This window comes from Miniopterus schreibersii (assembly GCF_964146895.1).
Source record: "Miniopterus schreibersii genome assembly, chromosome: 13".
In the NCBI taxonomy this organism is placed as follows: Eukaryota; Metazoa; Chordata; class Mammalia; order Chiroptera; family Miniopteridae; genus Miniopterus; species Miniopterus schreibersii.
In genome coordinates, this window is record NC_138113.1 from 12,399,469 (window position 1) to 12,413,998 (window position 14,530).

General features: G+C 50.9%; 1 protein-coding gene across 1 annotated transcript in view; it reads left to right on the plus strand.

Moving 5' to 3' along the window:
• Nucleotides 1-14,530, plus strand: part of PLB1 (phospholipase B1) — a gene marked incomplete at its 5' end in the record, with an annotated part of 105,219 nt that overhangs the window by 73,515 nt on the left and 17,174 nt on the right. Inside the window, 11 exons of the mRNA XM_081155860.1 lie at nt 522-622; nt 1,616-1,697; nt 2,333-2,437; nt 3,511-3,606; nt 4,150-4,221; nt 9,186-9,251; nt 10,795-10,852; nt 11,510-11,568; nt 13,139-13,206; nt 13,462-13,505; nt 13,723-13,822. Of these exons, the coding sequence (XP_081011986.1) occupies nt 522-622; nt 1,616-1,697; nt 2,333-2,437; nt 3,511-3,606; nt 4,150-4,221; nt 9,186-9,251; nt 10,795-10,852; nt 11,510-11,568; nt 13,139-13,206; nt 13,462-13,505; nt 13,723-13,822 (851 nt within the window). The remainder of the gene's footprint in view (nt 1-521; nt 623-1,615; nt 1,698-2,332; nt 2,438-3,510; nt 3,607-4,149; nt 4,222-9,185; nt 9,252-10,794; nt 10,853-11,509; nt 11,569-13,138; nt 13,207-13,461; nt 13,506-13,722; nt 13,823-14,530) is intronic.

Genomic DNA, 14,530 nt, shown 5'->3' on the forward strand with positions numbered 1-14,530 from the left:
CACTGCACTCTGGGCCATACAGTGTGTCCAGAGCAAGTCCTTCCCTGGTCCTGCGCCCAGCCATGTGCTCTGTCCCCACATGTGGCATAGGCAAGCCAATCCTATACTCTGGCCACCAGGTGGTTCTCTGGGTGGCTGAGTCCCGGGCCTGCTCAGCAGTTAGTACAGGCTGGGCTAGAGAGAAATGATCCAGGGCTAATGTCCTGGCAAATGGGGGGTTATCCCACAAAATTCAAAGCTAATAGATTTGGGTTCACTAACTGATGGCTGAATGGAGCTGAACTCGCAGCATTTAGACTTGGGTCTGCCATACTGTCCCATTCCAGGAGGTGTCATTCACACTGCAGCCCATGTGGTCCTACGTGATGGCCCGGTGTAGATACCTCCCCAGATACCACTCAGGGACATCTGAGCTGGACTCCTGCGGGGACCCTAGAGCCCGTTCCCACTTCTCAGGGCCCTAAAGCAGCTGAAGGGAGGAGCCCCTGGTGTCCCTCTCTTACCTGCAGCCTTGCCCTCAGGTACCCAGAACCCTGGTCAACCTTGTGGACTTCATGAACCCCGCTATCATACGACAGGCGTTCCTGGGAAACCCAAACAAGTGCCCAGTGAAGCAGTCCAGGTAGGCGGGTGCTGGCTGCCCTCAGCTGGAGGAGCGTTCACCGCCCTGGTCCGGCTCCTGTAGCTGTAACCCCTTGGGGTGTTTGTGACTTGGTCTATCCATGTACCCAAGTCTGTAAAGGGGGTCTTGTGCCAAGACCACCCCTTTCTGGAAAGTCTGAGTCATGCCCCACCCCTTATCCAACCTCAGGGTGTCAGCAAGAACCTCTGTGATATGGGGGAACTCAGGAGGAGAGGCCAGGGCTGGGGCAAAGGCTAGTGCTTGAGGGATGTTGTGGCCCTGCCTGTGAGGGGGCATCATGGGACAGTCACACTGAAGCAGAGGTGAATAAATGACCCACACAGTCTAGTCACCTTTAGCAGAAGAAGTGAATTAGGGAGGGAACTTCAAATTGGGAGAGTTTTGTTTCTTTAGCTGGGTGAGAGGTACGTGGGGGTCTTTTATTATTTTTTATGCCTCATGTGTACTCTTATTTATGTAACAAATACTTTTTTTGGAACTTACTGTGAACCAGGCACTGTCCTGAATGTTTTAAGATAATATGTCTTTGAATATGAAGTATATTTTATGGGCATGAAATAACTCATAAGAAAATAGAAGACACAGTGGGCACTAGCAGCAACTGAGGAGGTATCTGAGGGCATGAGTATGGGAGGCCCCCAAATACCAGCTCCAATACCAGAGGATGCATGTTTATTTTATTTTTAAAAATTAAACATTGCATTTTCATTGCCTAAATTCATTTGCTCAGTGTGATTGGCTGCAGGCCCAGCGCCTTGTACTCTGCTAACATGAGAGGGTGCACATGAATGCACCCTTGGGCACTTACCCAATCCCCGAGTCAGGCCTGAAACCTGCCCCTGGGCACCTGTGTCAGAGCCTCAGGTACATATGCTGCTAAGTCCAGGCTCGAAAGGGCTGCCCCTTGCAGCAGAGCCAGCCCCTGACCAGAGCTTTGGCTCCGGGTCCTCCTGCCTCCCTCTCTCTGTGCAGCTCTTTGTGTAACTGCGTTCTGAGCCCTCTGGAGAACTCTGAAGAGCTGGCCAAATTGAAAACCGTCACCAAAGCCTACCAGGTGAGACCAAAAAGGGCACCATTTGGTGTGCTCTCCCCCCACTCAGTGAACACACTAGCCCATAGCCCCCCAGGGGAGACACACAGGAGAGGGAAGAGCTGTTCAGGGTTTGAATGGGGACTTCCCCATCTAGTCCCCTTCCTCTGCCCCACCTTGCAGAGGTGTCTCAGGCACCTGGTTGGAGTCATTCCAAAGGAATCTAGGTGGCAAAGCCCCTGACCCAGCTGCCCATGGTGGCTTAACCCCAGTGCTTGGCCTGAGAGGACAGTACCCTGCATCCTGGGGGCCCAGCTGCCCCCCCTCCCACCTCCTCAACAGGTTGGGAGGTTGCAGGTCTCGAGCTTGGGGGGGCTCTTTGGAGACTTCCCAGGTTTTTATTGCTTGTGGGACTTCCTGCCTAGCCCTTCAGAGCTTGCAGTTCACTTAAAACAAAACATAAAGGTGACCTAACCTGTTTCAATTCTCTGGAAAGAGCTTTGCAATCAGGTGTGTCTTCCTGCTTAATGGAAGGGCTGAGTCAGCATCCCTCCATTCCTCAGGGAGGTGGGGACTCTGCCCGCCACTCCCACCCTTGCCCAATGGGCTCTTGGCCTACCTGGGGCTTGTGCTAAAGGCACCCATGGGTGTATCCCCAGAACAGCTTGCGTGAGCTGGTGGAGTCAGGCCGCTATGACATTCGGGAGAACTTCTCCGTGGTGCTGCAGCCCTTCTTCAGCAACATCCAGCTCCCCACCCTGCAGGTATGTCCCTGCCCTCCCTCAGGGAAGAGGAAAGTCAAGGCAGAAATGCCATGTGTTTCCACCAGGGTATGACTTAAGGGGGAAGGACACAGGCAGCTCTCCAGGTGCTGGTCTGGTGAATGCAGCCTTCTTGAACATCTGAGCTGCATCCTCAGAGGCAGCCTGATGTGGGAAAGCTGCCCCCATTTTACTGAGCATCTACTGCGTGCCAGGCACTGTGCTTGCCATACATAAAATCTTCACCACTACCTTTTGAGGTGAGTTTTATCACCCCCATATAGCAGAGGCTCGGAAATGCAAAGCAGCCTTCCTGAAATCACATAGGACCTACGGGTCAGAGAGGCGAGATTTGAACATGTCCAGCTCCAGAATGTTCCCTTTCTGCCACATACACACCACACTGTAGTCATGAAGGAGGGCTCTGGGTGTTCAGTTTCCACCCCTGGGCCTTGCTTTGTGCCTGACACTCCTACTCTGAGCAGAAGAGCTCTGTGAATCAACCAGGGTGGGGACTTGGTTCTGTCCACCTGGGCCTCCATCCTAAGGGCCTCGCCTACCTGGGGAGCTTCGGGCACCCCTGAGTGCCTCAAGAAAGAAGAGGGTGGCACGTTGCCTTTGTTCCGGCTTTGCCCAGGCCTGCCCTGAGGCTTGGCTCCATTCTCCCCACCAAGACCACAGGGATCATCTGGTTAATGGCTAGGAAGTAGCTTTTCCCAGCTGGTTGGCCAAGACTTCCTTAAGGACTAGATCTCATTCCCCAACCACGGCATGGGCTAGGGCATCACACTAGTGTGCCTCAAAACAAATATGGCACTTTTTTTTATTAAATAAGGGAAATTGTGGGGCCATAAAGAGGGTGGGGGCTTGGGGTCACCCAAGGCTATTGATCTGTGGGATTGCTCTGATCTCCCTCTTGAGGGGAGCAGGCCCTATAGAAGTCCAATGGCTCAGAGCACCTCCAGGGGAGGAGGGTGTTGAGGGGTCAATGCCAGGGGTCAGGCCAATCAGCTGTGGCTCTTCTCTCCACCCTCTACGCCAACAGGATCTTGAGGAAGTCTATTTCTCTCCTCCAGGATGGGCACCCGGATTTATCTTTCTTCGCCCCAGACTGCATCCACCCAAATCAGAACTTCCACTCCCAGCTCTCCAGAGCCCTTTGGGTCAATATGGTAAAATAAGTGGGGTGCCCCTGTCTCTCTGGGGTTCTAGTCTAGACTAAAGCACCAGCCCCCATAAAATGGAGCTTGTTCTTGGCTGCTCTTTGCCGGCAAGATATAGAGGAGCTGTGGCTGGCACATCTGTAGACGGCTATAGAATTGAAAATACAGAGTCCTTAAGATCCCAGGATTAACCACATCCTCTCCTCTGCTCTTTAACTCTGATGATGGACTTTACATGAGTGCAAGGCAGAACCCTCACGTAGAGTCAACATTTTCTGTGTGCCAGGCACTGTGCTAGGCAGTTTAAGCCATGTCATCTCATTGAAGCTTCCCAACAGCCCTGCTGTGTTAGGAGTTTCTGAGGAAGCTGAATCCTAGAGAGGCTAAGAGACTCCCCCAACATCCCACAGCTGGCAACTGGCAGAGCCAGGAGCGGAAGCCAAAACCCCTGAACCTGAGTTGGGAGCTTTCCCAGGGCAGGATGCTGCCCGGGGATGTTCACATCCGCAGAAACAAACGAGCGCACCTGTCTCTCTCCTCTTCTCCACCCAGCTGGAACCGCTAGGAAAGAAAACAGATACCCTGGACCTGGCAGCAAATATATCCCTCTCCTGCCCCACTAAGGTAATAAGGGGGGACCCGCTCATTCCTCTCCGGGAGCCCGGAGCTCTCCCCTCGCGCCTCCCCCGCCCAGCTAGCCCGGCCCTGGAGCAGGTGGACTTTGCGGGAGGGAAGGAAGTCGGTGAGGATGGGAAGGGGAGAGGCAGTGGGATGGGGGCCTGGGCCCAAGCAGAGGCTGAGGATCAGGGTGCGAAAGGTGGGTGCTTGAGCAGAGGGGTTGGGAAGCCAGAAGGTTGACAAGGAGGCTCTTTTCAGCAGCGGCACATGGGACCCACGGGAAAGCCAGGCTGCAGGTGGAGGCCCAGTGGGAAGCCAGCAGGCCAGAAGCTGTGCTTAGTGGTGGTAGAGACTCAGTGGGAGTTTCCAGCAGGAATAGGGTCAAAGAGGACAGCCCGGGGCTGTGTGGAGGGGGGCAAGTGGGGTCGCCTTGCTGAGGACTCAGCTCCTTTTAAGGAGGAAAATGTAAGTGGTGTTCAACTTGACTTCAGGCCCAGGGGTGGGAGCAGGTTCATGTTCCCACCGCCTCCAGCTCTCCCTTCAAAGCGCTGTCTGATGACTTTTTCACCAAATAAGGCCGAGGCCCAAGGGCCCTCAGCAGCAATAAAAGCAGGAGGGCCTGACCCAAACTGGGATGCTGGGTTTCCCTCCTGGGTCTGCGCTGCACCACTGGCTCCCACCCTCCAGGCCGAGCAGGGAATGGCCCTGCAGCTCCCCTGTGTGACTGCTAGAGCTCCAGAGGGGGTGGCAGCCCTCCGGGACCCCTGAGCCCTGTGTGCTACGTTCCCCACGACAATCCGCACCGGGCTCAGCCTGTGTGCCGTCGGCCTCATCAGGAGAACACGAGTGGTGGGAGAAGGGATGTGGCAGTGAGGCCAGTGGCAGCAGAGGGCTCAGTTGCTGGGCCTGGGGCTCGCAGCAAAGGAGATAGTCCAATGATATAACAACCAGTGCGCCATGGATGCCTCCACTCAGGTCAGATGTGGCCAAAAGACGGGGCAAAGGCCTAGAGGACGCTACTGTGCCGGGTGTAATGGTTTAATTGCTAAATCCTGAGCATGGCCAACAGGGTTCTAGGGGAGGAGCCAGACAACCCCTGTAGTGGGGCATTTGGAGACTCAGAGCAGAGGCTGTAACCACACTGGAGGTAAGTGTTTCAATAGTTTTACAGCCCATAGGGCCATGCTGAACATCAGCCGCGGAAAGCTCGCCAATGTGCCCATTCAACTTCCCATACGATAGTAAAAGTAATAACCCATTCCGGGGAGCCGTCATTGCTCTTCCTCCCCACAGATGTTCCTTAAATACCAGGTTGGAGCCTAGGCACTGGGTCAGGAGATCCCTGTCGCCATGGGCCTCAAGGTGACCGGTACCACTCTCTGCCCCGGACCAGGCAAGGAGCCCCGACAGGGTTGCAGCTCCAAGGACACTCAAGCCACGGTGGGCTCTGTCCCTCCTCCCGGACAGAGCCTGACTGAGCCACCAGTGAGCAGGGGGGAGCAAACCCAGCCTCCTGCACCCGCAGAAGCCCTGCCTGGAAGAAGCGGTTGCCAGGCAACCCCAGGCCCATTCCTGAAGGTTCCATCTGTCCGCCAGCCCAGTTTCCCACACCGGGCGACTAGCGCTCTGTGTTCCCCAGGTCCCGTCTGCTCCTCCCGTGTGCCGGAGCTATATAAAGTCCACCAGCATGGCAGTGTGAGCTGACGGGGGCCAGGCAGCGCTTATTTTAGTGCCAGCCATGTCTAAACATAGAGGCGTCAGGCAGGACCCAGTGGGGGGAGCGGGCGAGGGGGATGCGAGCACTGGGGGGCTTTCTCGGCCTCCTCGCTGCTCTACCCCTGCCCCAGTCAACTGCAGGTGCCCTCTGCCCAGCCAGGTCGTGCATTTAACACTCCGCGGAGCTCAGTTCAGGTTGGACAAATGATTTTACAGCCAACCTTTGAGCAGCTGCCCTGTGGACTGTGACTATTGTCCCCTTCCTGCCTTCATTGCCTCTCTGCCCCTCCTTCCCTAACCCAGGCAGAGGGTGGTGGCTCCTCAGGCTTTGAAGAAAGCAGCTGAAAGACCAGCACAGGCCTTTTTAAGTTCTTGTCTACCTTGCACCATCCAAGCATGTGACAGTTAACCTCCTGCCTGAGTTTCCTGGATGCAAAAGCACTTAATTTTCTATTTTTTCTAGTTGCTGCCCCTTCTTGTCTCTCTTTTAAAAATTTTATTAGCTTTTTGGAGAGAGAAAGGAAGAGAGAAAGAGAGAGACATCGATTTGCTGTTCCACTTACCTTATGCACTCATTGGTTGATTCTTGTGTGTGCCCTGGTCAGGGATCAAACCCGCGACCTTGATGTTTGGGGATGACGCACTAACCAACTGAGCTACCTGGCCAGGGCTCTGGTCTCTTTTAATGACCCTCTTTCTTCTTCCAGCCGCAAAAATGTGGACAGCCCCAGCCGGTTTGGCTCAGTGGTTAGAACGTTGGCCTGTGGACTGAAGGGCCCTGGGTTCGAGGCATGTACCTCGTTGCAGGCTCAATCCCCGGAAGGCAACCAATTGATGTGCCCCTCTCATATTGGTGTTTCTCTCTCTCTCCCCTTTCCACTCTCTTTGAAAAATCAATGGAAAAAATGTCCTCAGGTGAGGGTTAAAAAAAAAAAGGTGGATGTTCTCCAACGGCTGTGTCTCAGCCCTGTTCTCTCTTCTCTCTCTCTCCATCCCTTCACTCTGAAATTTGTCCATTTCCAGGGTTTCCTGTTAGAATTCTTTGCACCAGGCTCCACAATCTGTGTCTTCGTTTATTTCTTCCCCAAACTCCACCTCTGTATTTCTAACCCTTCAGAGCTGTTTTCCCCTTGGATGCCCTAGAAGGTATAAGGTTACTCAGGTGGCAGCTTAAAGGAATGATCAGGGTACCAAGACAGCAGGGGAACCAAAAAGAGATGCAAAGAGAGAGGGAGAGACAGAGAGGCAGAGAAAGAGGGAGACCAGTCTTTTACTTTGGGAAAAGTAGGGGTTTGTTGGATTCCATTATACATATTGTTGACTGGTGTTTGTATTTTGAATTACATATGGCAGACACTTAGCTTCTGAATGCTTTGGACTTCAAATGTCCTAATCATGACCTGACTTCACCATCACCTTGAACTCAACAAACTTTCATTCAAAACATAATTTTTGAGTATGGAGTGTTAAAGTAGGAACTAAGTATCTGTCTTCCCAAATTCTGTGATTCTTAGGGCTTTCCTATTTCTGTCACTAGTATTGTGATTTCCACAGTTCCACAGGCATGGAACCCCAGGCAGGAGCCCTATCTGATGGGATTCTTCTGAGTACCCCTCTGGCCTGCCCCTGCCTTCCATTCCCACTGCCACCACCCTCGTTCAGGTCCTTAGCACTTTGTATGTTAAAGGTTACCTGGCCTTACCTTCCCATCATAAAACAACGGAGAATTATAGAACCTTAGGATCAGCAGGAGGGCCTTGGTGTCCTATTGATGTAAATCTCATAGAATAAGTGAATTATTCTACCCCATCCCTCCCAAGGCATCACCACAGCATCCACTTACACTTCTACAGTCTCCAGGCAGTGCTTTTCAAACTGCCAAGCGGCTACCCATTAACAGGCTGTGGAATTAGCCTAGTAGGTCATGAACCAGCAGGCTTGGAATGGAATGGAATGTCAGAGGTCAGGGCCTGTTAGGTCTTCCTCCCTTCTACCACCACCACCGCCCTTCCCTGAGTCTTCTCCACTGTTCCCTGAACGATTTATCTCAGCCAGCCTTAAAAACCCTGTCTCATGTAGTAGATATGTCTCCCTGGAACATGGCCCCTGTTTCGGTGGGTGCCCAGACCTGCTTTGGTTCGAGCAGCACAGAACAGAAAACAAGAATCTCTACTCCTTGACTGTGGAACTTTAAACCTAGTGACACAGCCAAGATGCACATGACCTTTTCCCGAAGCCTCTGACTCATGGTGCTGACTCATATCAGGTGGCTGTCCTGGCTCTGCCCCCACCCCCAGGCAGGCCACACCATCTTTGCACAGACTTCCTGGTACTGGCATTTAATGGGCTTCACCTTCTACTCACTGGTGCTACAAACGGAGCCTAAGAGAGCCAGTCAGACTAACTGACGGAATCCCTCCTCCGTGATGTGCTCAAGTCCAGGCCTTCAAACCACTCTGACTCATGCACACACCATGTGGCCTATGGTCAACAAAACAAGCTCTGGGCAACCCAGGCCACCTGTCTGCCACTGCCCTGGACCTGTTCTTATTTTTCCTGCTCTGGCCTCACTCCCTGCCAAATTCCAGTGTCTCCCTGACCTCTGACCCCTTTGACTCAGTCTCCCCTCTTTGGCCAAAAGGTTGTGGGTTCAACTCCCAGTCAGGACACATAACTAGGTTGTGAGTTCGATCCCCAGTCGGGGCACATACGAAGGGAGGCAACCAATCAATGTATCTCTCACACTGATGTTTCTCTCGCTTGCTTTCTCTCTCCCTTCCTCCCTCCCTAAAATCACTTTTAGACATTCATAATAAATAAATGTTAAAAAATAAAATAAAATACATCCATAAACATATCCTTGGGTGAAGATAAAAAAATAATAAATTGATAATCATAACACTTTTTAGAAAAGAAAAAAATGCTATAATGTGAATCCCTTGCTAAAGAAATTATAAAGGAAAGAAAACAGATCACTTTGATGATTAGGTAGATGTTCAGCTGCTAGGGTGAAAACAGAAGCACAGAACCCTGAGTAAAACATACATGAATGCTTTTTAGTCCTTTCATTGTGTATGCCTTGCCAAAGATAATATGTAAAACCCTCTAGGGAATGAACAAAATTATGTTTACACAGTTCTTTCTATTTGAGCGCCGAAAAGTCATGTTAAATAAATCTAGAGAACAGGATTCTTTCCTAAACAACATTCGTTATCATCAGATAACCCCTCCCTGTGGTTTCTTTTCTCTCTTAGGATGTTCCTTTCCTGACAACTCTCAAGAACAGTAACTACACATACCCCACCAAGCCAGCCATCGAGGTAACTCCTGATGCCTCTCCCAGGGACAAGCCATTTCCACCTGCCAGTGACTTGAGGTGTAATGCAGGTTTCAGAGTGTTAGCTTAAGCAGAAATGTACCCATTTTACATACTGGAAATTAGAATGTCAAAAAAGAGAAAATTGCCTGAACCACAAGTCCCAGGATTGTCGTAACATGTTCTCAAGTGGTTACCTGACATCAGCAACCAGCAAGAGGAAGTGCCCATGGATCAGTTTTCTTTGACCTTTGTACAAACAACACTTCCGATTAGGCAACTCAGCCTTTCCAGAGCTGAAGGGGAGGCAGTGGGGCTGAGGTGCCACCGGCTTCCTGAAAGGTGGAGCCGAGTGGAAAAATCTCAAGTATATTCTTGACTTCAGTAGCACATCCACACAGAAGAAGGAATCCGTCATTGTGATGAATTGAACAAGTCCTTGGAATAAACTAAATTATATCAAATTAAGCAAATAATATTTAAAAGAAGTTTCATTTTTGCTCCCTCCTGAGAGGAGTGCTTTAACAAGGTTTGTCTTCATCTTTATCTGACTAACACAGAAGAGCTTCCAAAACCTCTGCGGAGGATCCGCCAACCAGTCGGCTCCTGTTTGTGGAGCCCCCTACTGGGCACTCAGCACTGGGCTTGTCCCTCAGGCCATCTTGGGGATATGCAGGTGTTTGCAACTCTGGGAAAGAGCTTCTGTTTCTCCCCCAGCTTGCTGGTACCGGTCATTTCTGATTTTTGAGAGAGAGGAGAAGGGGGAGAGAGAGAGAGATTGATTTGTTGTTCCACTTTTTATGCATTCATTGGTTGCTGCTTGTATGTGCCCTGACTGGGGATCAAACCCACAATCTTGGCCTATCAGGATGCCGCTCTAACCAACTGAGCTACCCGGTCAGAGCAAAGTGCTCCGTATTTTAGACATGAAGGAATTTGACGAAAAGTATCAGGGTTACAGGTATTAATTTTAACACATACAAGGACTTGGTTGGCTATTAAGTTAAATATCCAAAAAGATATACTCACATACAGAGAAAATATGCAGAAACCAGGAATTAAGCAATTGTAAAAATTTCATGTTCCTCTCCTAAAAATATTCTAACTAATATCCTAGCATTGTAATTAGTGTCCATTAGCTTAATGTCAAAAACAATACCAAAACCCAGCTGTAATCTCTCATTAGGCATCCAAGTCTGTGTCCTCTGGGAGACCACCTGTAGCATGAATGACTGCACTGTTCCCCCCCTGCTTTGGTAGGACTGCCAGCTCCATTTAAGAGTGTAGATAGTGGAGATGGGAAAGACTGTGTGAGTGTCATGTGTGTACCCACCGGTATGTGTTTTGTGCATAGGGAAGGGCAGACACCCATTTTCTCCTAATTTCCATTGTAGTCCATCTATAACGAAGAGGTCTTACCCTCACACGATCCCCTACAGTGACATAGTTCTAGCCTCCACCAAAAGTTACTTAGCTAGTTCCTGGGCTGTAGCTAACTTCCCTGCACAGTGAGTGTTGAGCATGTGTCTTTCCTCCTGTTGATGTAGAACTGGGGCAGTGACTTCCTGTGTGTGGCAAATAATTTGTCCACGGTTCCCACCTCCGGTGAGTGAAAAACGCCATCCCCTCTTCAGTTAAGGGCTTTGCTAAGTGTCCGGGTGGCAGGAGACCCTACAAACACACCTTGGATCCTTGAGCAGGCCTTGCTGATTTCCATGCAATGCAGACCTACAACTGGTACAACCACAAATAGCTGGCCTGCAACCCCTGCTGGGCCCCAAGGCCTCTCCACAAAGCACACTTCTCATGTCCACTTAATCCCAATGGCAGTCCCTCAGGCCTCCCTGCCCTGGGAGGTAGGGACAGTCAGGGATTTGGGTCATCTCTGCCTTTTCCTGCCAAGGGCCTTTTGGATATTTATAACATCATTCTCGGGCATACAAAAATTATCAGCTCAAAAATTAGCCTGCTATATTTGGTCAAACATTTAATTAAGTCACCCCTAATGTGATGGCTGGAACTGCTGCTCTTTGGTGAGGCCTTGGCAGGGCCAGACCAAATGATTTCACTGGCTGTATATGGCCCATGGGCAGGACGTTCCCCACCCCTGCTCAAAACAGATGTAAGAGGCAAAGTTGCTAAAGCCCTAGGCTGCAAATGGGGACCTGTGGGACTACAGCAGAATCTCAGACTTCTAGTCAAGTTTATGCTTTAAAAGAAAGGCCTCCCCTGACCATCCATCTTTTTACCTGTCTATCCTAGTCCATGAGCTCCGACCATCAGACATCAAAGTGGTGGCTGCCCTGGGTGACTCACTAACTGTAAGTACTGAACTGGCCAGACATGAGCACTAGCCAAACCCCATGCAGAACCAACTCTTCCTCTGTACTGGCTCTGCATTTAGCTGACACTGGTGAGAACCTACCTGTATCAGGCACTGAAACACAGCCAGGCTGCCACAAGACATCACCAGGCAATCTAGAAAGCCCCCCTCCCGCCCTTCCACAGTCCCACTCAAGCACCACCTCTATCCCCAGGTAGAAGTTACCTACCTCCCTTCCCCCACTGTCCCCAAGCATTTTGTCTGTGTGCTGTGGTACTCATCCAAGTCTACCTGCCTTTATCAGGAAACTCATCTCCATCTACTTGACTCACAGAGTGGTGGGTCTTACCCACACATTGCCCAGCACCCCTCACCCCATCTAAAGATGTGTTCTTTGGGGAAGAGGGAGCCCAATTCCTGCACATAGATGCTTTACTAAGTGAATCATATTAGCCAACTATTTAGCTACTGCTGTGCACAAGACATTCTGCCAGCAATCCTGAGGGGAAAGAAGTATAGGACATAGTCATAGTCCTCAAGAAATGTGTTCAGCTGGGAAAATGAGAAACACAAAAGGAGCCACATAGTCATATAGATGCCATACAGGACTTTAAAAATCAGGTGTTCATTTCTGTAAAAACAAACAACTTCCCCATAGGTGTGTGAATGTGTTTTAATGTTGGTATGAATGTGGAGAAAGCTATGGAAGGATGTACACCAGGCTCTTCACCACTGATTAGCTTTGTTGGCGTGTATATGTGGGTCAGGGGCCAGGAGGGGATAAGGCAAGATTATTAAGGAGGGATATATTATTAATTTTTTAAAAATCTTTGCATCATTTTACTACTTATGGTATATATTATTAATGTAAGTTTCAAAGAGGGATTTCTCTCTCTTTTGAACGAGGGCATTTCGAGAAAGTTTTATAGAGAGGCAAAAAGTGACAAAGGCCTTAGAGAATGAATTCAACACTAGTTGAAGACCTTCATGTTTCAGATCAATTTGCTTAGACCTGGGGGTTTGTGTGTACAGAACAGAAGTGGGTGAACAAAGGAAGGAAAGTGGACACCAGATTATGGTGAACTCAGGGAGTTGGTAAAGGGGTTTGGCTTTGGTCCTGTGGGTAAGGGAGACGCACTGAAAGGTCAGAGTCGAGGGGAAGTGTGAAGAAAAGGCGTGATCAGAAGAGCAAGCAGACAGCTGGTGAGAAGGGAACTGACACTGGAAACCGTGGGGTCAGGTAGGAGGTCAAAGTGTTGTCCATGGTGACAAGATGACAGCCTCACCTCAGAATATGGCAAAGGGAACAAAAAGAAAGAGTTGGGAGCTAGAGAGGTTGGAAAGGAAGAACCTTGGTTCTAAGACTTGGTTATGGTTATATGTAGAGGATTGGGGAGTCAGGACAACTCAAAGATTAAGTGGCCTGGAGAAAAGCTGGTACTATTTTCAGAAAAGGTAAATCCAGGTCCCAGCTGCTACACAAGGGCACAGGGACCTTTCCCAGGGCCTTCAGCCTGCATCTGGGCCCAACCAAGCTCTGCAGCCTTTTTTCTCTTTTCCTCTCGCAGACAGCAGTGGGAGCCTGCCCAAGCAAACCCAATGAGAAGCTCGGGTCCTGGAGGGGACTCTCTTGGAGGTGAGGATGTTCTCCATTTATTTTCTATGGATGACACTCCCCCAACAGGGCACGAGTGGTGTTTCCTCTCAGCCCTCCCAAGACGAGGCCATGGCCTAGCACTGAGATGCAAGGAGAGGCCCTGGTGCTCGTGCTGGTCCTAAGGGCGATGGAAATCCCGTACCAGGAGCAGACTCTCTGCTTCTGACTCAGAAATATGACGACACGTGGAGCAGCAGGTTGGGGGATTTGAACAAATGTGTGTCTCTTCCCCAGCATTGGAGGCGATGGGGTCTTGGAGAACCACACCACACTGCCCAGTAAGTAGCAACATGAAGGGGCACCATCACTGTGGCCACAGCAGCCCCTCGCTGAGCCAGGGCCTGCCCCCTGAGCGGTGGCAGAGAAGATTATCAGCAAGGAGGGAAGTCAGCCAGCCCAGAAAAGACCCCAAACAGTGCTGCCCTCTACCTGTGCCCCAACACTGCACGTCCATCTCCCACTCACCTGTGCTGTCTGCTTTCTCCCTCTTAAAAGACATTCTCAAGATGTTCAATCCTGAAATCATCGGGTTCTCCACCGGCACAGAGAAGGAGACAGCAGGATTGAATGTCGCTGTGGAAGGGGCCAAAGCTGAGTAAGTGGACATGGGTACGGGGGGGGGGGGGGGGGGGGGGGGAGGACGGGCTGGGAGGTCACGGTGGGAAATGGGAGGAGGGTGGGATCTGGGAGCCTGGCCTCAGATGAGCAGTAATCACTGCCGTGCGTGGAGCACTTCTGTGTGTCTGGCCCCAGGCTGGCCCTGCACATGGGTCATCTCATGTAATCCTCACACCCTTCAAGATGGGCACTAGCATGAGGACACACCGAGGCTTAAAAGTTTCCCAGACGGTCCAAGCTTATCAGGGAAAGTTATCAAAAGAGCCAGGATCAGACCTGGCTGATCAGGGCTTTGTGTTGCCCAGGGTGTGGCTGCTGTCTCCTGGGGCAGCAGGAAGCATGCCACCCTCCCCTCCTGAGTACTGTCCCACTGACCCCAGCTCCCTGCCCAGCGGAGGTTCAGGTCACCCCTTCAGGGCACTTCTCAGGGGCTTGGGAACTCAGCACGTGACCACCCTTCCTCTCTCCCCCTCGCCTCAGATCCTCCAGTGCTGAATTCTGAAAAAGCTGTTATTTTGACATTAGGGAGTTAAGTGTGCAGCCCCTGGAACAGCATGGCCCTGGTTTGTTTTCACTCAGATTTCTGTTGTTGACAATAACTCAGATAATTAAAGCTGAAATGCCTGGCAGAGGTCATTGATTTTCTGCACCGAGCGTGCTGGGTATTTGCTTTGCAGCAGGATTG